Source organism: Crocodylus siamensis, chromosome 4, assembly GCF_052110815.1.
Source record: "Crocodylus siamensis isolate JL-2025a chromosome 4, ASM5211081v1, whole genome shotgun sequence".
Lineage (NCBI taxonomy): Eukaryota > Metazoa > Chordata > Crocodylia > Crocodylidae > Crocodylus > Crocodylus siamensis.
Window position 1 is genome coordinate 96578373 of NC_143398.1, and position 23033 is coordinate 96601405.

The 23033-nt window shown below is 47.8% G+C and overlaps 1 protein-coding gene across 3 annotated transcripts in view; it reads right to left on the reverse strand.

Annotated features, from left to right (window-relative positions):
• Nucleotides 1-23033, reverse strand: part of PICK1 (protein interacting with PRKCA 1) — a 54407-nt gene that overhangs the window by 6082 nt on the left and 25292 nt on the right. Inside the window, exons 1-9 of one of the 3 annotated variants that reach the window (XM_090043050.1) lie at nucleotides 11974-12079; nucleotides 9258-9352; nucleotides 8071-8182; nucleotides 7367-7495; nucleotides 7175-7241; nucleotides 5736-5825; nucleotides 1921-1974; nucleotides 1754-1816; nucleotides 546-679 (exon numbers count right to left, since the gene is read on the reverse strand). In XM_090043050.1, coding sequence (XP_089899176.1) covers nucleotides 546-679; nucleotides 1754-1816; nucleotides 1921-1974; nucleotides 5736-5825; nucleotides 7175-7241; nucleotides 7367-7495; nucleotides 8071-8182; nucleotides 9258-9298 — 690 coding nt within the window. In that variant the 5' untranslated portion in view covers nucleotides 9299-9352; nucleotides 11974-12079. Of the gene's footprint in view, nucleotides 1-545; nucleotides 680-1753; nucleotides 1817-1920; nucleotides 1975-5735; nucleotides 5826-7174; nucleotides 7242-7366; nucleotides 7496-8070; nucleotides 8183-9257; nucleotides 9353-11919; nucleotides 12080-23033 lie in introns of those variants that run through there. The other 2 variants (XM_090043049.1, XM_090043051.1) reach the window with 2 other exon arrangements.

Here is a 23033-nt window from a genome sequence, read left to right on the forward strand (position 1 = left end):
ATGCACTGCCACAGTCAGACAACAGGGAAGGGTTTCATACTAACTAAGATAATTGTCTTACATAAAGTATTGTAGCTTGACCAGGGGTGCTCAACCCCCAAACCATGGATGCATGGGGAGCCCTGGCCCTGTACACTCAGTCAGGTGCTTGATCCCAGACCACAGGGTCAGGGGGTTCAGGCCCCAGGGTCCAATCCTGATGTGGAGCAGGAGGGGAGCAGTGCCAGGCCCCTAGTGCATGACAGCCGGGAGGGGGCAGGCAACAGGGCCTGGGGCCAGGCCCCTGGAGTCCAGTCATGACACCTGAGCCTCGGACCAGCCCTACACCACTCATCTAGCCTGCACTGCCAAAAGCTTAAGCACCACTGAGCTAGACAATTCCTTTAAGGAACACTTCTGAAGTGTCATATTTAATTGCTTGTACTGTACCACAGTTTTTAAAACCACCCCCCAGATCCAGATCCTGCATTTCTAGCATCTTCTCCCATCCTTCCCTCCTTCTTCAGTGCTAAAGCCCATCCCCAGCTTGCAGTTTGGGTCTTTACTGGTTTGATGGTTTTCAGAAGGCGGATTCCAAACTTCTCAATGCTGCGATGGGCATCTGCAAACTTCACAAAGGCTTCACTGGCAGCTGGCTGCGGCTCCCGTACGCCAATGACTGAGAAAACATCTCCAAATGCTGAGTAAAGAAAATAATAAATGCAGATGGATAAGGGGCCTGCCATCAAGAACACTGGTGATGCATAGGGGTGCACATGTACCCCCTGAGCGTGGCAGTGCACCCACTATGAAAAAGGCGCCACCTGTGCCTGTTGGCACACTGTTGGTGCCACCTGCGGGTAGTCGCTGCTTGCTGCCCACACTGCCGATGGCACCTGTGGATGATCAGCGATTGCTGCTGGCTGCCGGCAGTGTCTACGCGTGGTCGATGACCCCTGGTTGGGGCTCGCCACCCCGCAACTGCCAACAGTGCAGGCAGTGTCTGCGGGAGCTCTCTTACCTACCACCACCCTGCTCCTGCCACCACCGCTGTGCCTTGCAGCTGCCAAGGGCATGCGTCATTCATGATCAACCTCTGCCCAAAATAAGATGCAAATGGCCAGGAGCAGGGTAACAATCCTGTTACCACAGGGTGCCACAGGATCCTTAGGGCAGTTTTACACATGTAAGCGCTGGGTGCTTATAAGAGTGCCGGGTGCTGCTTGCAGTTGTATAAGTGGTGAAATGCGCATCAGTGCTGAGAAAATGGTGGCAGCGTAATGAACTAAAACTCACTGAAGATGCTTTAGCTCAAGAAGACACTGCCGCCATTTTTTGTGCACTGATGTGCATTTCACCTCAGCTTGCAGTCGGCGCAGACTCAATTAAGCGAGTCAGCTCCAAAGTGGTGGATCTCCAGTGCACTGTGGGACAGAAAAGTATGTGTATAAATACTCTTAAAAACCATGGGTTTTCAGAGCCACACTCACCTCTCTCGTAAGGTGATGCCTAGAAGCACAATGCCTTCTAACACCAGGACAGAAAACTGGCTCAATACCAGTTCAGAAGGAAATGTTCCATTTCCTCGTTTATATCTTTAGAATCTATTTTTCTTTGTGTGGTGCTCATGCATTCAAATGAGGACTAAGTCTAATGTTTCCAAGATTTAACATGATAATAATTTTTGATATGATAATAGTCTTCCATTCCCCACCTCTGATGAAGATCCAGCCTGTAACAAGGCTGAAGACTGAAGCTCTTTCAGTCTGCTTACCTCTATGTGTCTGGGATAGTTCAAAGAAAGCTCGAAGAAGACCCTTGGTGTGTTCTGTCAAGCCTGTAGTGAGAGGAAAAAAGAACACAAATAATGCAACTGTGATACAGTATCTCATCCTTTCCACCCACCTCAATCCAGATGTTTAACAGAAGAGGACAGTTTACCTTTGTACAGCTCTGCAGTCCTTTCCAGCTCCTCCAACCTCTTCACCAACCCATCTAGAGGGAAAAAGTGTCAGAGTATGGGGTTAGGATGCCCAAATTTGGAAGACATAAGGATCTGCTTGGCTCAAAGAAGCAGGCCATTCACTGCCTGGGTAACTGATTTTCACACATCTCAGGCATCCTCTGGCCCCAGCCTACGATTAAAGATCCCCAATGACACTATTTTATGAGCTCCCTAAGTAGATGTGGCAGACAGTGATGCAGCAGGTATGCCAGGGGATGGGAGCAGATCTATTTACAGCAGTCACAAACTGCAAAAGAGAGTGTCCTATGGGAAAAACCTAATTTAGATTAGTTTACCTAAGCACCTATTGGAAGTCAAAAGTGGGGAAGAGGATATTTCTAGAAAAGGGTTGTGCAACTGGCAGTCCATAATGAGTTAAACTGCCCATTGTGCCCCTCATTGTTCCGGTTGCAGCAGCAGGTAGGGGGCTCCACCTTCTGGGCTCCCCCTCCTTCCAGCCTCCCTTTCCTGCCCAGTGAACCCTGTAGCCCAGGATGCCTGGGTGGCACAGTGCAGCTGGGGTGTTCACAGCCACAAAGCTACCAGTGAGTCAGGGTGTCCTAGTGCACAATGTGGGGGGACAGGAAAACAGCAAGTGTGGGGAGAGGAGGGTACATGCAGCCCCCAGAGCTCATGGCCTCTGCTGCTGCAGCCCCTGCTAAGAGAGGTGCACTAATAGAGATTTTCTGGGCCGATACTGATAGCTGATTTTTTAAGGAGCCATATCAGCTAATATAGATCCAATTTCTGATATGCAGCCCAGCAGCTTGAAGTCTGTTGTGATGGAAGGGGAAGAAGAAGGAAAAGGGCATGGGGGGGTGCAGTTCAAGGTCCCTGTGGTGAGGGAGTGAGGAAGGGGCTGGGGCAGGTGCTGCACAGCCGGGGCAGGACATGGAATGGAGCCACAGGGGGGCACCTCCTGCTGCTGTGCACACCCCAGGAGGGCATGGGGGGGGCACATGCCCCTGGATCTGCACAGGGTGGGGTGGGCTGCCACTGTGGGTTGGGGCCTGGGCTGTGTTGGGCTCTTCCCGGCAGGGGCTGGCCCAGGTTCTGCTCAGGGTGGGCGGCAGCAGCACTGGGAGGGAGGTTTCGGGGGGCTGCAGCCACTGCAAAATTCACTGTAGCTCCTCCCAAGCCCTTCTCCCAGTGCTACTGCCTGGCCCGAGTGCAGCCTGGCCTAAACCCTACTGGCAAGACTCTGATGCAGCCCCAGTCTGCAGCGCCAGCCCACCCCACCCCACGCAGATCTGGGAGCAAATGCCCCCCATGTCCTCCCAGGATATGCACAGCGGCAGGAGCTGCCCTTTACCCCTGCACCTGCTGGACAAGCTGTGGCTCCATCCTGTGCTCTGCCCTGCCCCGCCCCGCCCCACCCCACCCCGGCTGGGCAGCGCCTGCCCTTGCCCCACTCCCTCCCTCACCGCAGGGGCCTTGATCTGCACTCTACCCACTGTGCCCACTCCCATTCCCTCCCTCATCCCCTTCTACCACAACAGACTTACCAGCTGGACACTGCTCTTCAAGCTGCTGGGCTGTATATTGGAAATTGGATGTTTATCAGCCGATATGCTGTGGCTGCACAGATGCATGGGGCATTTATCTGCCACATTATCAACTACATCAAGCAAAAAAAGCCTGTCTGATAGAGTAAATTTTCTTTATATTGGTGCCAATCCGATATTGGACTGATGTATCAGTGCACCTCTACCTGCTAGCGGGGCCCGAGCAGCATGCCACTTGGAAGCAAACCTGTCCTGGACTGTTAATGCACAATTCAAACAAGAAAGACTAATGAATGTTCCCTGCCTCACAAAATACCCAGACACAGCTATGTACTATCAGTATACTAAGAATAAACGAGGTTGTACACAATAAATATGTCAGACATCAGTACAGCACCCTTCCATCAGAGATCCACCAGTGCCAGAGAGGTTAATTTATTTGGTTCTCGTGAGCTCCTAGACCAAGGGTTGTCAACTGCTGGTACATGTACCCTTACAGGTACTTAGAAAGGTTGTAGAGGGTACGCCTGCCCCGAGTGTAGCCTGGCTCAGCCTTGTGACTGGGCTTGCAGATCAAGACCGCCCCACAGTGCAAGAAGGAATGGGGCAGGGGTGAATCATTTACCCCCTGCCCCTGCCCCACTGCTTCCTACACTGTACGGACTGTCCCACAACCTGACCTAGCTGGGGCCCCATTCACCATGAATGGGCCCTGGCTGGTCCAAGTCATGGGACAATCAGAGCCTGGTGGCTTGTCCAGGGGTGCAAGTGGGCATCTCCTGCCACTGCATGCACAGCAGGGAAACCAAAGGTGGGGGAACGTGCCCCCCACCACTTTGGCTACCCCATGCCAGGCTGCTGGTCCAGCTGCCAGGATCTGCTTGCCCCATGACCTGGCCCAGCTGGGACCCCATTCAATGTGAACAGGGCCCCAGCTGGGCTGAGTCATGGGACAATCCCCACAGTGAAGGAGGGAGTGTGGCAGCAGCAGGGGGTGAATGATTTGCCCCTGCCCACTCCCTCCTGCACTGTAGAGGGCTCGAGCCCCACTACCTCCCTCACTACTGGGGTAGGGAAAGCAGATCAAGGACCCAACAGAGAGGAAGGGAGCAGGCCAGGAGCAGGGGCTGGAGTGAACGGAGCCCCACTCACCCCAGCCCCTGCTCCTGCCCATGTCCCACTCCCTCCCTCACTGCAGGGGGCCTTGATCTCCCCCCCCCCATGGCCCTGCCCCTCCTCCTGCCCCTTCCCTCCCCAGACTTACCTGCTGGGGGTTGCATGTATGCTCAGCCCCACCAAATTTTTTCTCCCTTCACCTATGCAGTGTCTGCCCCTGTTCCAGCCCTACTCCTTCCCTCACCACAGGAGCCTCGATCTGCACCCCACCCTTAAAAACAAGGAAAAAAATATAAAGGGGTACATGAGCTAAATCTTTTGAAACCGAAGGGGTACACTTGTTAAAAATGTTGAAAATCCCTGTCCTAGACTATTAGATGTTGAAGGCCAAGTCATGTCTTTGGAAAGACTGTTTCACCTATGCTTGTAGTCAGGTCTAAACCTTCAGCCACAATCTGACAGTAACTTGAGGATTCTAAAACCACACAAAAGTGGAGCCCTCTCACCAAGAGCAGCTCAATTTCAGTAACAAAGCTCTCACTCACGGAGATGGAATGTAATAGCTGCATGTCAGCACATTCTGCCTCAGTGAGGGACAGGAAGCATACTGAACCACATACCATTGGGGAACTGCAAAGGGAACTGTAAATCTGCATTTTCTTGCTGCTGCTGACATTGTTATAAAGGAGTATAACCATTCAATTCAGGTGGTATTCTTGCATCCAACCTTTTAAGCCTGTAGGACACTTCCAGGCAGACGTGCTGCAGATTTTAGAACAGATACAATTTTATATATGACAAGACATCACAACTGAAGCAAATGCCTGATAGTTAAACTAGTTAGAGAAAGGAAACTGGCAGGTACATGCTAACCCTGTAAAAGGACAGACATGCTGTTGAATCAAACTGCTTTGCAGTTGGACCATGAAGATGGAATTCTATTGTCAAGCAATTGTAAAACCAGAATGCTCCACCAAGAAAAAAAATTCAGGGCTCTCTCATTTCCCTTCATACTAAAGATACATGTGTTTACATCACACAATCATGAATGGCGATAGCCATGATCACAGGAATTTTCCCATTATATTTACTGGACAAAGAGGAAGGTGCCTTTTATTCCTACTACTTACCATTGCAAAGGATGGCTCGGCTCAGTCCTAGGGCATCTGCTGTCCCAGAGCTCATGTTCTCCACCAGCCGGTGCTTCACTTTCTTCAGCACTACAAACCAAGAGAGATTTGCAACTCAGAAGTAGTGTGGTTTTCAGAGTCACAAAGAACACGCTGAACAGAACTCTCAGGCGTCCAATTTCACACTGGTCAGACAGAGTCTAATTCAGCAGAGCTTAGAGAGGAAGTGAACGGAGAGAGAATGCCACAGAAATTACATATGAGGAAGATCTTGGCATAGGCAGTGCAGGCCTGTAATAGATTCTCCTGAACTATTTCCCAAGATTTGGGACCATATCTTGATTAGGGTATTCATTTTATTATTCCAAAGAAGTTAGAAGAACAATATAAGAGTACGGCAGGTAGATTTTACTGCTCAGCTAAATTTCCATTTACTAGGAGTTAAAAGTTCCTGTACCCTTTCTAAAGAATTCCACTGCCCTTTGGTAGTAATAACCTTTAAATTCCTGTAGACAGTTACAGCCTCTTTGAAATAAATGACTGAACTATGTGTCTTCAGAGCCAACAGTTCAGCTGCAGTTCCCACTAATGTCAGCTGAAGACATGGATATCCAGCACTTTGAAAAATCAGACCTGCCTTTGCTCATATTTTTCCTCAGAAATCCATTTCCCAGCTAACTTCCCTTTGGTTTGTCAACACCTTCACTAACAAGGGGGAAGGAAACCAAGAATTAAAGAAATAGGTAAGTAGGAATGTACTTTGCTCTTTGTCCTGTTCAGGTTCTCCAAAGGGCATGAAGGTGGCCACATTTAAAGAGGACACTTATATAGGTCAAACTCCCTGTTTAGGTTTTGTTAAAAAAATAACCCGAGCCATATAGCTATACAGAAGGCAGGGTAGGAGGGGTCACCTTGAGAAACTAACTTGTTTGAGAAGATGAGTTTTTGTAGGCTACAGCCTACTTTGTCAGACACTGGGAATGGAGTACACATAGCTGTACAATATGGAAAGGAATGCTCTTGTGAGTCTCCGAAATGAGAAACCAGAAACAGCATTTTGGGACTGAAACTTTTCAATGCACGGTTGGAAATCCAAATGTACCCACAAAGATAGTATGTATTAAAAAAGCAAAACAACAACAAGCAACACATTTCACTGTCTAAACTGAGTATGATACAGAAAAACAAGCTACAACGATGAGAATCACGTTATCATTTAGAACTTTTCTCATTTTGAATAATGCACCATTCTTCATAACATCAAGACATTTTTAGCCCATGGTTTATCCTGACAGTGTTAATTTTAAAAGCATGAGAATTAAGAAGCAGCAATGAAAGAAATTTTATTTTGGTTTCAGCTCAGATTTCTCCATTACCCTCTTCACAACCTGCCAAACATGGCAACCTTATGAGCAAAGGACAAAACCAGTGCATCTTACCAATGTCCAAGGATTTGCCCTGCTTTGGATCGGCTTGCAGTTTGTTGTAGTGAATTGTCACTTCCCCCTGGAAGAAAAAGCAAAGCCTGAGGTGTCATTCTGGAAATGAGCAGTGGACATCACCTCTACTGCTGGACAAAAATACATACACAGTGAGCTAACCTATTCCACTGGCCCCCTCCTACCACTTACCTTTACTATCTGTATCATTTTGGCCACCTCCACTTTGGTTTTCCCTTTGACTGACTTCCCATTTACTCCTGTGATTTCATCACCAGCTGCCACAGTTCCATCTAGGGCTGCTGGAGTGTTATCAAAAACCTGGGAGACGGGAAGAACAGTAGAGGAAAACGCAAATGAGTAAAGAGGGGAAGAAGAATGAAGCGATGAACAAAGACAGTAACGAAGAAGAAATAATTATTTTCCTGCCAGTTATTTTCTTGCTCTGATTTTGTTAGTTTAGTTTATGAGGAAGCTTCATTTCCCCTTGCATCTGAACCCATAACTGTAATAAACCCTCACAGAAGCAGAGATGGACTAATCACCCAGTTCCTTCTTGGACTGTCATCTTCATTTTGTATATCATCTAGGGCAAAGTTTCCTAAAGCTGAGAACCTCACACAGAAGGTGCTACTCTCTCCCATCCCTGTACATTTTAACATGCTCTCAGCACTCAGTAGATATACTATAGGGAGGATGTGCTAATTCAGAAGCCCTAAATTTATCCTTACACAGTTTTATCTACCCATCTGAGACATTCCTATTTACCAGAAAGAGACAAAGAATACTTCACACGCTAACTAAAACTGAAAAAGAAGGTTCTTCAGGACTCCTTCAACTCTCAACTCGCACACCTGACTTTGCTTTACAAAGATTTCTCTGCCATAAGTACTTACCTGAACAATATAAAGACAGGGGCAGTACTGTGCTCCTCCCCCAATGCTGATCCCAATAAGATTCTGAGAGTCCTTCTGCAAGGTTACCGTCCCAGGAACAGTGGGGATTCCCCTAGAACAACAGGGAGATACAAGTAATAACTAGCACAGGCAGGTAGAAGCATACCTGCATCTGTGTGTAAGATGCTGGAGACACTAGAATATGAAAGCACATTGCATCCCTTCCATCTGAATACATCATATTATTGCTTATCTTACCAGCTTAGATTGCAGGAACCTGCACAAATAAGATTTAGATTTTGGTGGGGAACGGGATCATGGCATAAAAATATGCTCCATGGGTTGGATTCAGCCTGCAGTCCCATGGCTATGCTCAGTACACAGGGCCAGTTCCAGCACTACACGTGGCACATGGGGTGGGTGTGGTGGTTGCTGCATGCATGGCTGCACCAGACTGTCACTACATGCTGGATTTGACATGCCAGGCCAGTCTGAAGACCCGATTTGGCCCACAGACCACCCCTGTGCTACAGACCTGGCCCCACAGCCCAATGAGTTAGATACCCCTGATTTAGATTCATGTGCGCAAAGTCTAGAGATTAATGATTATGCATGTAATGATAGTCTGGCTCAAGGGAGCAAATGCCATGTTGGGGAAAAACTATGCCACCTCCTTCTGTCATTGGGAGCAGAAAGTGTAAGGGAGAAGAGGTGGAAGAAGCATCCACCTTCCCTGGATTCTGTGAAACATACCTAAGATGCACAAATATTTTCAAAGTCATTTTATCAGGTCTGTGTCTGAGAGTTATATAAATAATTATGCAGCAGGAATAAGATGCAGCTGGCATTTAGCACTAGTCTCACAATAACAACTGCCTGTATTTTCCTCCCCCATTAACTATTTTTCCAGCGGTTTCATGTCAGGTGTTTTCCAGCCCCCTTTCAGAGACCTAAGAATTCCACATTCTCCATTTCTTCCTTGGTACTCCCCTCTCGTCAGTGTAAACCACTCTGTAGGTAAGGTCTCCAGATAAGAACATTATCAACAAGGCTTGCAATCAGAAAGGTAGATGGAGTCACTACAGAGCAACAGAAAACATTTGGCTCTGTTCACCGCCACCATAACGCTCCATCCCCACTAGGCAGAAGGAGTGAGTACTTGTTGGAAAGAAAAGTGAAACACTCACAGTTTATCCTCTTCGATGTCATAATCCAAATCTGAAAACATTGCTCCGGTTGGATAGGGACAGTGGCCAAGTAACTCTGTTTTATCCTGAACCACCTAGGTAGAAAGAAACAGAACAAAATCCAATGATTCCAACATTCAATTAGTGGATTCTTCTATACTCAACAGCTAGAATAGGAGAATCAATCTGTATCCTCAGTTGATCCACTTCACTCTTCTCTAGTTAGGGACTGGAGCTCTCAGTTTTCTCTTTTGCCTTAGAAAGAAGTTATTTCAAACCACCCCCATTTCCTGCTCTCAGGAAACAAAAAGAAAAGAGTCTTATTTTTACCCCTTAACTTCCAATAGCTTTCTTGTTTCCCCCAGCCACAAAGATATGGACACTGCTTCCCAAATGGTTCCTGTTCTGCCCTGAGCAGATTCTTTATGTATACATCCATCCCATGATATTTCTCAGTAGTGTTGAGGTGATGTTGTTGCCCTGATAGTCCAAAAAATAAAATGTGAGTGGAACAAATTCTTGTGGATGATATCTTTTATTGAACCAACTGCATGGTTGGTATAGAATCAGGGGTGGGCAAAATATGACTCGTGGGCTGGATCCAGCCCGCCAGGCCACTCTATCCGGCCCGTGGGCCCCCTAAAAAATTTAGAATATTTAATATTTATTTGCTCCTGGCTGCCTGTCAAAGATGACAGGAACCAAGGGCAGTAGGACCCAGCAGCAAGGCTCCCCAACCAGAAACCCCTGGCTGCCTGTCAAAGATGACAGGAACCAAGGGCAGTAGGACCCAGCAGCAAGGCTCCCCAACCAGAAGCCCCTGCCTAGCAGAGGCTTTTGGCCTGGGACCATGGGGCTGTTCCTGCTGCCCTGCACTGGAGAGGGAAATGCGACCTTCGACAACTTGCCAGAACTTGGTAAGTGGCCCTCTGCCCAAAATAACTGCCAGTCCCTGGTATAGATGCAGGCAAGCTTTCAGATATCACCCTCAGGACTGAGGAAAGGTACCATGATACCTAAAAGCTTGCCTCTATCTATCCCAACCACTCAGTTGGTCCAATAAAGGATATCGCACATTGCCTCTCAGTATTTCTCAGCAATCTCTGGTGCCTTATACCCTGCACATACTGAGTATTTCAGTTTCTTGATTATGTGATAAATGGATCTGCCTGTCAATGCCCTGTTTTTGTTTGGCAGGGAAGAAGTAGTAAGGGAGCAGCTTTGCACAGTTTTCCTAACTATTTTTTTCATGTAAGGTATTTCCACTTCCAATAAATAACCTTTCCCAAACTTTCTGCCACTCCCTCCTTTTTGAGCACAAGAGGAACCAGTATTTCTCTCTCTTTATCTTTCCTTAGTCAGAGGGGTTTCTTATAGTTGGATGACATGGTGGCTGGGAAACAGGATTAGAACTGGCCAGAAGGTTTGCTTTTTTATGAGCAGGGAACTCATGGTTGGGGTGGGAGGTGCAGGAGAGAGAGTGGCATTTTGGGGAGTTGGCTGCTGTTTGCTATCTGTGTGCTGTGTGCCTGTTCCTGCAAGCGGTGTCACGCCTTATGGATACAGTGGGCTATAAATCCAAGTATAACTGTTTTTTTAGTAGTAGTGGCAATTACAGGTACTCCTCACTTAGCGTTGTCCTGGTTAGTGTTGTTTTGTTATTATGTTGCTGCTCTATTAGAGAACATATTAATTTAAAGCCACGCAATGTTCAGTTATACTTTGGCCACTGCCTGCTAGTAAGTAACTACTGTATAATATTATACTTCTAACTAATACAATAACATAATATATAAGAATTCAAAAATAATAGTCATATGGAGTCACAGAGAAGCAGGACTGGAAGGGACCTCCACAGGTCTCCTAATCAAACCCCCTATCTGAGGCAGGCTCATCCCTCTCCAAACCATCCCATACAAACCATGATCTAAACTCTACATAAGACTGCTGTATTTGTAATTATCATTACAATATAATGTCGTAATAAAAGGTAGTATAACAATGTAATGCAACAACAACAATAATAATATATTGCAAGCACCATCGTTCTTGTAGCAAAGCATGGCTGGAAGGGAAATCCAGAGGTTGTGGAGATCAGGGGTTCCTAACCCTTTTTGTACCAGGACCCATTTGTTAACATCAAAGGCCAGTCCCAACCTGCTGCCCCCAAGCCCTGTGTGTGGGGCAGAGGGGCATGGCGACCCCAAGCAGCCCCTCGCAGCCTGGATCTCTGTCATCCTACATGGGCACAGCCACAGTTTCCCATGTTTTTCTCCTTCAAAGGAGAACCCGTGTTTAAAGTTCCTTCTTGACCCTTTCATATATTCTTGTGACCCACTTTTGGGTCTCCACCCACGGGTTGACAAACACCAATCTAGTCCAACCCCAGGCCTAAGGCAGGACCATCCTATGCAAACCGTGACTAACCCCCGCACCAGACGGCCCTGGACCCTGACAGCACAGCCCTGCCCTTCCCCTGCAGCAGGGCCCGCAAGCCCCTGCCCCGCGGTGATGTACTTGTCAGTGCAACTCAAGAGCTCCCAGGCAGAGCCTCATCCCCCAACCCCCGCAGCCGGTACCACGGGTGACACCTTCCTTCCTGCCCCACGCCCCGCAACGCCCCCCGCTGGCCCCCCGGGCGGGGCAGGGTCCCAGCTCTCACCGGAAGTGGCTGGCTCCAACCCGGCCCCGCATCCACCTGCCGCCACCCCCGCACCTGTCAGAACCTCGATTCTCCGCGTCACTTCCGCGCCGCGGCGGAAGCCGAGCCAGCTCAGTACCCTCCCCCCTTTGTTGGGAGGCCGGGGTAATCACAGAGGAAGAGAGCTGGGGCTTGCGCGTTCCCATCTCGCGAGAGTTGAGGAGCGCGAGGCGCAAAGAATTAGGGGAGAAAGGAAGGAAAGGGGTGACGTGTGAGTTCAGGTTGCCATGGCGACAACCAATGGAGGAAGGGGCGGGGCCGTGCTGCGCTTTCGTGCCTGGTTGGCGGCCATGTTGTGGGGAGCAGGGGCTGGGGCGTGATGTCCGTACCGCAACACTCCCCCGCCTGTGTGCCCCCCCCAGTCTCCTACCAAACCCTGAGGATGCCCCACACATCCGACCACCCCCACCCAATCAGCCCAAGGTGAACACGTCCCCACTGAGAGGAGGTGCGCAGGCAGAGGCAGTTGTCAGTGCCGACTGGAACGTCTGATGACTCTGTAGCTAGGGTGCTCAGTCTCACAGGCCAGGCCTGGCCTTCACAGCCATGTTATCTGCAGTCCAGGGCTGCCCAGGGGGCAGCTGGGGTGCGGCGGCAGCTGACCACTGCTCGCTTGCTGTTAAGTGTCCTGTGGAGCCCCGTGGGCTGCAAAGCACGCACTGGATTGCACAGGCAGGGCCCACTGGGGAAGCTCAGGGCTGGGCTGCGCTTCCCCAATGCACTGGATTGCACAGGCAGGGCTGACCGAGGCCGGGGGAGGCAGCACAGGCCAAATCCTGATGCTCAAGGCCGGGTCTGGACCACCGAGTAGCCCTGAGCCACTCCCAGTGGGACCAAACGCCAGAACACCACCACTTGCTCTGAATTTCATAGATTTCATAGACATTTGGGCAGGAACGGACCCCAGAGGATCATCGAGTCCAGCCCCCTGCCCCAGGGGCAGGAAGTCACCAGGGATCATAGGATCCCAGCAAGATAAGCATCCAAACGTGTCTTGAAGGCATTCAAAGTGGGTGCTTGAACCGCCTCTGGTGGTAGTCTGTTCCAAACCTTGGGGGCTTGGACAGTGAAGAAGTTCTTTCCCATGTCCAGCCAGAATCGGTCACAGTGGAGTTTGTGACCTTTCAATCTTGCCACCCCTTGGGGGACTCCAGCGAACAGACATTCCCCCAGATCCTGATGAGCATCCCCGATAAACCCACAGGCGGCCACCAGACCACCCCTGAGCCTGCGCTTTTCCAGGCTGAATAGCCCCATTGCCCTCAGCCCCTCATCATTAGGTCTGTTTTCCTGACCTCTGATCACGCGTACGGCTCCCCCCGCTCCCCCTCAAGCACCTCCACATCCCCCCGCAAACTGCAGAGCCCAAAACCAGATGCAGCACTCCAGCTGCGGCCCTACCAAGGCCAAGTACAGTGGGAGAACGATGTCCCGGGATCTGCTTGAGAAGCGTCTATGGATGCAAGCCAGTGTTTTGCTCGCTTTACTAGCCGCAGCATCACGCTGAAGGCTCATGTTCATCTCATGGTCAACCACAATGCCCCAAGTCCCCTTCATCTGTAGTGCTAACCAGTGTAGCACTACCAAGCCTATAAGCATGGTGCAGGTCCTTCCCCCCAAGGTGGAGAACCCTGCATCCCTCAGTGTTGAACACCATCAGGTTCTCATCTGCCCGTTGCATGAGTCTGTTTAGATCCGTCCGGATCACCCTCTGTTGGGGAAATAGGCCAGCTACTGTGTAGCACCCATACACTGAAGGGTGTGTTCATATACTGAGGAACACTGGCCTCCTCCCATCTTTGGGCTTGTTCCTAGCTGCGATCAATTAGGCCGAGAACGAGAGGGTGTTGGCAAGATGCTTTATTGCTCTGCAGAGGGGTGCTCAATGTCCAAAGACAAAAGAGCCCCCCGACCTGAGTTTACAGCTTGATATTTATACATTAACTGTTACATAGCTGCGTGTGCATTCAAGGTCTTTTGTCTGCTGTTACAAAGTTGCAGGACACAGCTTTAGACTGTTTGGAACTGGTTCTGTGATTAACCTTGTCAGCAAAAGATTCATGGTTTTGCTTACTGTCAGCAAAAGTTTTTTTTTTTAAGCTTAGGGAAAGGTCAGCAAAAGTTTAGCATTAGATCCTCTGTTCAGCAAGGGGTCATCTGCTTTTTGCGGGTTATATTGTTTTTCTGACAAGTCCCCCTTTTCAGCCGTGAACGTAAGCTCAGTGGCTGACATTAGGGGTTGTTATTTTTGAGTGTACATAACGTACTTATTCTGTGTTGCACATGCAAACTGCCTTTTTACATAAGCGATAATACAAGATGCAAACGTACATCCTATAATGAACATGGCAAGTAAAGAAAGCATGGGGGTTAGAAGAGAGCTTAGCCAGTTACTGATAGTCTATTTAAACGAACTAGCTAATCCGCTAAACCAGTTATTACTGGCTAAGGCTGCTTTGTTAACGTTAGTGGCTATAGTTTGTTTATCTGGTGGTGCTGGTGATGCTGGCTCTTTACTGAGTTTTAAGTGGCCATGATGGATCTAGGATTTTTTTCTTGGTGACCTTGACCACCGTGTGAGTTGTTAGCAGGACTTGAAAGGGACCTTCCCATCGCGGTGCCAAACAGTTCTGTTGTCAATGCTTTTTGATCCACACCTAATCGCCGGGTCAGTATGGATGGAGGTTGGTGTCAAGGGGTACTGGTTGTACCAATGCTACGGACCTGTGAAGAGAACTGAGAGACTGCTGTAATGACAAGACATAATCAGTTAATTTTTCATCTCTCCCAAACAGGCTTATATGTGGACTTTGCCAGTCTTTGTATAAAGGTGGGGGATGACCAAATAATAACTCATAGGGTGACAGATTTAGAGGTTTGCGTGGCTTAGTTCTAAGAGCAAACGACACAATGGGTAAGGCTTCAGGCCATTTTAATTTGGTTTCGGCACAGATCTTTCCTAAAAGGGTTTTCAAGGATAGGTTAAACCTTTCTACTTGACCCGAGGATTGTGGGTGGTAAGGGGTATGAAACTGTGCTTGAATTCCTAAAGCCTTATACACTTCTTGCAATATTTTTTCAGTCAAGTGTGAGCCTCGATCTGATTCAATAACTTCAGGAAGTCCGAATCTTGGTATAATGTCTCTAAGGAGGGCTTCAATTACAGTCAAGGCATCTGCTCGTGAAGCAGGGAAAGCTTCTGACCATCCGGTGAGCTGGTCGATTACTACTAAACAATGCTTATAGTGGAAGGCCTTTGGTAAGTCTATATAATCGACCTGGAGTCTTTGAAATGGTAAATAGGCCCATGGCCTCCCCCCTTTGTGAATACTTTTTCTTGTTTTGTGATTAAATGCTTGGCATGCAGGGCAGGAGTTGATAATCCTGGCGGCTTCTACATAAATGCCAGGCGCGAACCAATCATGCGCGTTAGACTTTCTTTACCAGAGTGGTTTAGACGATGGGCTCTTAGGGCAAGCGTGCGAAGAACAGCTCTGGGGGCGATGGGATGCCTGTCAGGTACTCACCAGATGCCATCTGTCCCTTTAATGCCTTCATATTTGGTTTTCCACTCCTGGACTTCTGTTGGTTGAAGGTGCTGGTATATGGAGGTTGGGCTGGATGATGTGATGCATAAGAGGCGAGAGTTAGAGTTGTCAGAAACAGGTTGAATGGCTGCTGGTTTTGCGGCTGCATCAGCCATATGGTTCCTGGCAGCAATCTCAGTACTGTCTTTGGAATGACCTGGACAGTGGACGACTGCAATTTCTTTGGGTTACAGGATAGTGTTCAGAAGATTGTTGACTTCTGTGGCATTAGCAATTGAGTGTCCATTTGAAGTGAGAAATCCTCGTTGCTTCCACAGTTGGCCAGTCACATGACAAATACTAAATACATATCAAGAGTCAGTATAGATGGTTACTGAACAGTTTGTGGTGAGTTCACATGCTCTCTGCAAGGCAATAAGTTCTGCAGCTTGGGCGCTGGTACCTGGCGCAAGAGGCTTGGCTTCCCAAACTCATTGCACTGTGGTTACAGCATACCCTGCATGTCTTGTGCCTTTGATGACTGACGACGATTCGTCGGTGAAGAGAACATAGTCTGCGCTATACAAGGGTTGATCTTTAAGGTCACTTCGGGGATTTTCCACATATTCAACCAATTTACAGCAATCATGGTGTGGCTGTCCTTCATCTGCCTTTGGCAGAAGGGTGGCTGGGTTGAGTTGCGCACATTGCTGTATGGTGATGTTTTCAGATGCCAGCAAAAGGACTTCGTATCGGTTGAGTCTCTGGTTTGAGAAATGCTGAGTGTTATGCTGGAGGAAGAGAGCTTCGACTGAATGTGGCACTCTTACGATAAGCGGGTGGCCCAAGACCAGATGTTGGGCTCGCTGTACCAGCGTTGCAGCAGCAGCGACAGAGCGAAGGCACAAAACAGCTCCTTGGATGACTGGGTCCAGTTGAACTGAGTAGTATGCGACTGGTCAAAGCTGATCTCCCCAGGGTTGCGTCAATACTCCAGAAGCCACTCTGTTTTCATGAATGTATAAGATAAAGGGTTTAGTATAGTCAGGGAGGCCCAGGGCTGATGCAGACATAAGGGCATGTTTTATTTGGTGAAATGCTTGTTCTTTAGACCAGTGAATAGGATCCTCGGCTTCTTTAGCAGTAGCTTGAACTAAAGGATAGACTATTTCTCCAAAGGCTGGGATCCAAGGTCTGTAATATCCTGCCATGCCTAAGGGTGCACGGATTTGCCTCTTATTTTGGGGCCGTGGGAGATCTTGGATGGCTTGTAAGCGTCTGGGTGATAACTTCCTGGTGCCTGCTTTGAGTATGTAGCCTAGATACTCAACTTCAGGCTGGCAGTATTGTAGTTTTGAGGGAGACACTTTATGTCCTTGTTCTGTAAGGGCAGAGAGTAACTTTGCAGTGTCTCCTTGACAGCTCTCTGTGCTGTTTGAAGTCAGCAAGAGGTCATCTATATAAACAATCAAAACGGTCTCTGAGGATAGAGTGACTGTAGATAAATCTTTATGCAGGATTTGTGAAAACAGCGTGGGGGATTCCACATACCCTTGGGGTAATCGAGTCCAGGTTACTTGTTTCATTTTCTAAGTGAAAGCAAACAAATACTGTGAATCTGGGTGTATAGGAATACTGAAGAAAGCTGCACACAGGTCGATGACAGTGTAGCAAATCGCTGTGGCTGGGATGGTTGTAATAATAGTAGCTGGATGTGGAACTACGGGGTGTCATGGAATAACATAACTGTTAATTGCTCGAAGGTCTTGTATGAACCAGTATATGGGTTTACCGGGTTTAGGTTTTTTGACTGGAAGGATGGGGGTGTTACAGGGTGAGAGACACTCTTTCAGTATTCTTTGTTCTAAATAGCTAGTCACCAGTGGTTCTGAGCCTTCCTCCGCTTCTTTGGACAGGTGATACTGGGGTACCGGCAGGGGCTGACCTGGTTTTGTTTGGATACTGACTGGGGTAGCAGATTTAAGGAGCCCTGCTGCTGTGGGGGTCCATCCCCATAGTGATTCGGGCAACGTTTGGAGATCTTCAGGGAGGGAAGGGCACTCAAACTCATTAAGCACGGCCTGAAAGGCCAAGAGGTTAGTACTGGGGATAATAATTTGGATTCTGTTTGGGCTACACTGCAAGGTGGCATGGAGCTTGCAGAGTAGATCTCTTCCCAATAAGTTAACAAGTGATCTGCTTGAGAGTAAGAAGGCAATGCTCAGTTGTTAAAGGTCCAATGGTGACTTTTGTAGGAACACTATAAGGGACGCTAAAGGGCTTTTCTGAGACTTCTACCACCCATTCAGTTTTTGCTACCCTTAATTTGGCCTGACTTGGGAGACACCCAGTGCAGAAACATCTGCGCTAGTATTAATTAAACATTTGTATGTCTGACCCTGGACTTCTAGGTTAATATATGGTTTAGAGGATGGACATTCTAATTTGTGTGACGTTTCATTAAAATCCCCAAGGTTCGTTTCATGGAAGAGCCTCCCCTTACATCAATCCTCAAGTTCAGGCGACTCCTCCAGGTATTGTTGGTAGTGGTCAACTTCAGGCGGGGCAGGCATGCGGGGAGCGTTAAGTGGTGCAGGGGTCCTTCGTGGGCGGACTGGGCAATCTCATTTCCAGTGCCCTCTTTGTTTGCAGTAATTGCAGGTATCAACTGATAGAGGCCCCCTGGTTATTTGGTTGAAGGGTTGGGAAGACCTAGTACAGGGTTTGAGTGACTGTAGATAAGTTTCTCTTCCCAATAAGAAGAGATAGCCTTAGCCTTGCCGGGGGGTGCTTGGAAGTGTTGAGTGAGGGCAGTTGCTAACATATTCACTTCCTTTTGCTTCAGTTTTAATTTTTCTTGCTTCTGGACCTCAGGGCGTCAGTCAAAGACATAGGAAGCCAGATCAACTAGCTGGGGAAGTGTTTTGGTGGTCCAATCAGGGTGATGCTTAGTGATGTATTTTTTTTATATCATCAGTTGCTTGACCAACAAAAGCAGAATTTACTATCATTTGATTAGCAAGGTTGCTGGGGTCCAAATCTCCACCATGTCTATTTATAGTACTCAGGAGCTTTTGACAGTAATTGCTCAGGTGTTCATTTGGTCCTTGTTTAATAGCCTGGACTTTGGTCCAGTCTGCTCTTTTTTTTTGCCCGCTCTTTTTAGCCCTTCTAAAAGGGATTGTCGGGCATGTTGCAAGTTCAACAGGTTATTGCTGCCCTCAGCATTTGGATCCATCCAGGATCTTGGACCGGCCAATTAGTTCTATTCTGTGCGTCTTCTGATACCCACTGATTTCCTTGATTTATAATTTCTGCTTTCTCCTCTTTACTGAGAAGAGCATCTAAAAGCTGATTCATATCTGTCCATGTAGGTTTGTGGGTGTTGATTATGGTTTCTATTCTGCGTCTCTGGGTCGTCTCTAAACTTGGGGATGTTAGTTTGCCACAGGATGAGGTCTTGAGGATTGAACGGGACGTGTGTATATGAATATTGGATTCCTTCCTGTGTGGCAATAGGGTACTGATGCAGCGGAGCTAAATGAGCAGGCAGCTGTTTCTTTGTTTGACTTCTCATGTGTGTCAACACAGGGGAAGAACTTCCTGTTTCATTGTTGGAGGAACGATCACTTGAAACGGTGGATGTGGGGGGCTGGGGGTGTGACTGGTGCTGGGAGTGGTGGTGGTCCTGCTGGACACCACTCATCTTTCTCTGACTTAGGGGCAGTAGGAGCATATGGAGGTGGCAGAGTTTCAGAGGGGATTTTAGGGTTAACCTGGAGCAGAGTCAGGTGTCGGGTTTCTTTTTTAGAGGAGGCTAAGCAACCTTTTTCTAACTTGCGTGCAGCATTTGCCCAGATATACCAGTAATTCATCTGACAGTGGTGAGGATCTGCCAGAAATCCTCTGAGGTACCTCAGGGTTTCTCAGTCAAAAGAACTAAGACTGGGCCACTGTCGGCTAGGATCCTCGTAAGTGTATCCAGGCCAGACAGTTATAGATAGCTGGATCAATTTAAGCTTTTTAACCTGACCAGTTCCTGGGATTTTAGCTCAACCAGAAAGGGGACTTCCCGGTGGGACAGAGACTGACCCCATCTGTCCCATCTTGTCTCCCTTGGTGGGGTACCCCTTTGTCTTTAAACCAGAATACCAGAATACCAGAGTCGACTTATAAACCAGACCTGACCAGTGCCTCAAACAGGAAAGAGGACTTATCAAAGAGAAGAGATAAGATTAGAAATCGGTTCCTCTGTGCGCGAATGGAGACAAAAATTGCGCCACACAGCTTTCCCGGCCCAAAAGGGTCGGACGGACAACGCTCTACGGTTGCCTGTGTCACCAGATTGAGGAACCGGGAGAAGACAGGCCTAAGACACAGACAGACAGACAGAGACACAGATAACCAAGAGTCTAAGAATCGTCATACTCAGACTGACACATCATAAAACAAACAATTAATTTGGTGTCTGAGAAGCACTGTACTCAGACTGGCACACCATAAAACAAACAATTAATTTAGTGCCTGAGAATCACCGTACTCAGGGCATATAGCTGACACTCCTACCCTTAAAAGATTTGAGATCACCTTACCTCCGACTTAGGGCCACCCGCTCCCCCGACAAGGACACTGAGGGGAAACTTACCCTCTTTTGCTGGCTGGATGTTGTCGTGGCGGCGGTGGCACCAATCCGGAGAGCTAGGGTCCCATCTGCGTCGCCAATTTTGTTGGGGAAATAGGCCAGCTACTGTGTAGCACCCATACACCGAAGGGTGTGTTCATATACTGAGGAACACTGGCCTCCTCCCGTCTTTGGCTCGTTCCTAGCTGCGATCAATTAGGCCGAGAACGAGAGGGTGTCAGCAAGATGCTTTATTGTTCTGCAGAGGGGTGCTCAATGTCCAAAGACAAAAGAGCCCCCCGACCTGATTTTACAGCTTGATATTTATACATTAACTGTTACATAGCTGCAGGGGCATTCAAGGTCTTTTGTCTGCTGTTACAAAGTTGCAGGACACAGCTTTAGACTGTTTGGAACTGGTTCTGTGATTAACCTTGTCAGCAAAAGATTCATGGTTTTGCTTACTGTCAGCAAAAGTTTTTTTTTTAAGCTTAGGGAAAGGTCAGCAAAAGTTTAGCATTAGATCCTCTGTTCAGCAAGGGGTCATCTGCTTTTTACGGGTTATATTGTTTTTCTGACACCTCCCATCCTCAGGTGTGGACGCCTTACCCCAAATTGATCTTATTTGCTTCGTATGAAGTCAGCGAGACATCATATGAGCTCACACAGGTGACCACTTCTCTTTGTTTTCTGCCACCGCAATAGCCAGTGGGCTGTGGTATTAGGTGCTGATGGATCTGAGACATCTGGCACCCAGGAGGACACCCACTATAGATGTGCCGAGTGTGAGTGAGAACACCATGGAAAACAGGGCAATGCCCTGGAATTCTGACCCAGTCTTTAGAAGTCAAAGAGCAAGGCCTTGTCCATTGCAGAGCATGTGGCAAATAAAAGACGTCAAAAAGGGTCCCGTCATAGGGAGTTTTCAGAAGAGACCAGGCATGATGCAACAATTCTGGGCTGATGCTGCAGAGGCAGCTTTCCAAAGGGTTTGGCATGGCAGAAACTTACAAGAAGCAATGTTTGAAAAACAACCCATAAACCAACCTTTTTAGACACGAGGTACTTCTCGATAGGCTCAAGGCACCCCCTTGTAAAATGTTTTTGTGCAATGTTTCCATTCAGGATGCAGAAGGGTTAGTGGTCAGATGTTTCAATAATTTCTGCCTCTGCTGAGAGGGTTTAATAGTTGAAAGAATGCTTTGATTTGGTAAAAGTATACAGTGGCCTGTCGTATCACATGTCATTTCTTCCAGCCATTGACGAACTTGTGAAGAACTCCAAAGCTGCCCAACCTGACTTTTTGATGTAAAACAAAGTAGAAATATGCCCTTTGATGAGGAAAATCTTCTCTGTTTAGAAATGAGGATTTGCCCAGAAGGAATTACCTCTCCCTCAAGGAGTGTATAATATATTTCTTGAGCCTAAGAACCATATTAATCCAAACACTTGGAAGTGAAGTCACCTGTGCTGCTGCAGGAGGAAGTGAGCAACAATATATTGTTAAGAACACATGTGAAGTTCTAGATATGAGAGAAATGATTTACTTTTCAAATTAACCAAAATAAAAACTAAGTGCTTCTGACTAGAACCTCATCTCTCTGCAGGGAAGCCAGGGCAAAACCTTGAACTCAAAAGTAGGTTTGCCGCTGATTTTTGGATGAAGAGGACATGCTGGTGACACAGGCTGACCTGGACAGGCTTGTGAGGTGGGTGGATCATAACGTGATGAAACATGGGGAAATATAAAATGCTCCATCTGGGGAGAAATAATCTGCAACACATTTACAGGCTTGGCAGTGCTACACTTGCCAGCACCACAACTGAAAGAGACCTGGGGGTCCTGATATACGACAGAATGAACATGAGCCACCAATGTGATGCCGTAGCTGGCAGAGCGAATCAAACATTGTCATGCATCTACCGATGCATCTCGAGCAAGACTAAGGATGTCATCCTCCTGCTTTACTCTGCCTTGGTGAGACCGCAGCTGGAGTACTGCTTCTAGTTCTGGGTGCCGCACTTCAGGAAGGATGTAAGAAGCTTGAGAGAGTCCAAAGGAGGGCCACGTGCATGATTAGAGGTCTGGTGAGCAGGCCATATGAGGAGAGGCTGAAAGACTTGGGACTGTTCAGCCTGGAGAAGAGAAGACTCAGAGGGGACTTGGTGGCAGCCTATAAGTATATTAGGGGAGTACATCAGGGCCTGGGGGAGCATCTGTTTCCCCAGGCACCCCAGGAGAAGACAAGAAGCAGTGGGCACAAACTGATTGAAGATCACTTCAGATTGGACATAAGGAAAAATGTCTTTACAAGTCAAGTGCCAAAGGTCTGGAACAGACTCCCCCTAGAGGTTGTACAGTCAACTACCCTGGTGATCTTCAAAAAGTGTCTTGATGCCCAGCTTGCTAGGGTCATGTGACCCCAGCAGTCTTTCTTGCCCAAGTGCAGGGGGGTGGACCCGATGATCTCGTAAGGTCTTTTCCAGCCCCTAACATTTATGAATTTATGAATCTATAAGTCAAGATTTCAACTCTAGAGCCAATGAGCCAGATCCTCAGCTGATGTAGGTCTGCATTAGTCTGTGAACTTCAATGGAACTAGGCCTACTGATGAGGTGGCCTTTATGAGAGGGCTCTACAATTCTTGCAAAAGTGTTTTTATTTTAAAATCCTGTCTCTGAAGTTCTCTTTTGTTCTTGGGTTGAAATAATTAATCCCTTTTTTCTTCCTTTTACTTAATTTTAAAAAATGTACATGATTTTTAATATGGTCCCATTTTTTCTGAGTATGGGTTACCCCAGTAAAGACAATTAAGCAGGGCTAATTGTATTATTACTACTACACTTCAAAGTGACAGCTTGGACTTAGATTGGGGTTTCATCGGGCTGGGCTTCACAAAATACATAATGTGGGACATTACCTATCT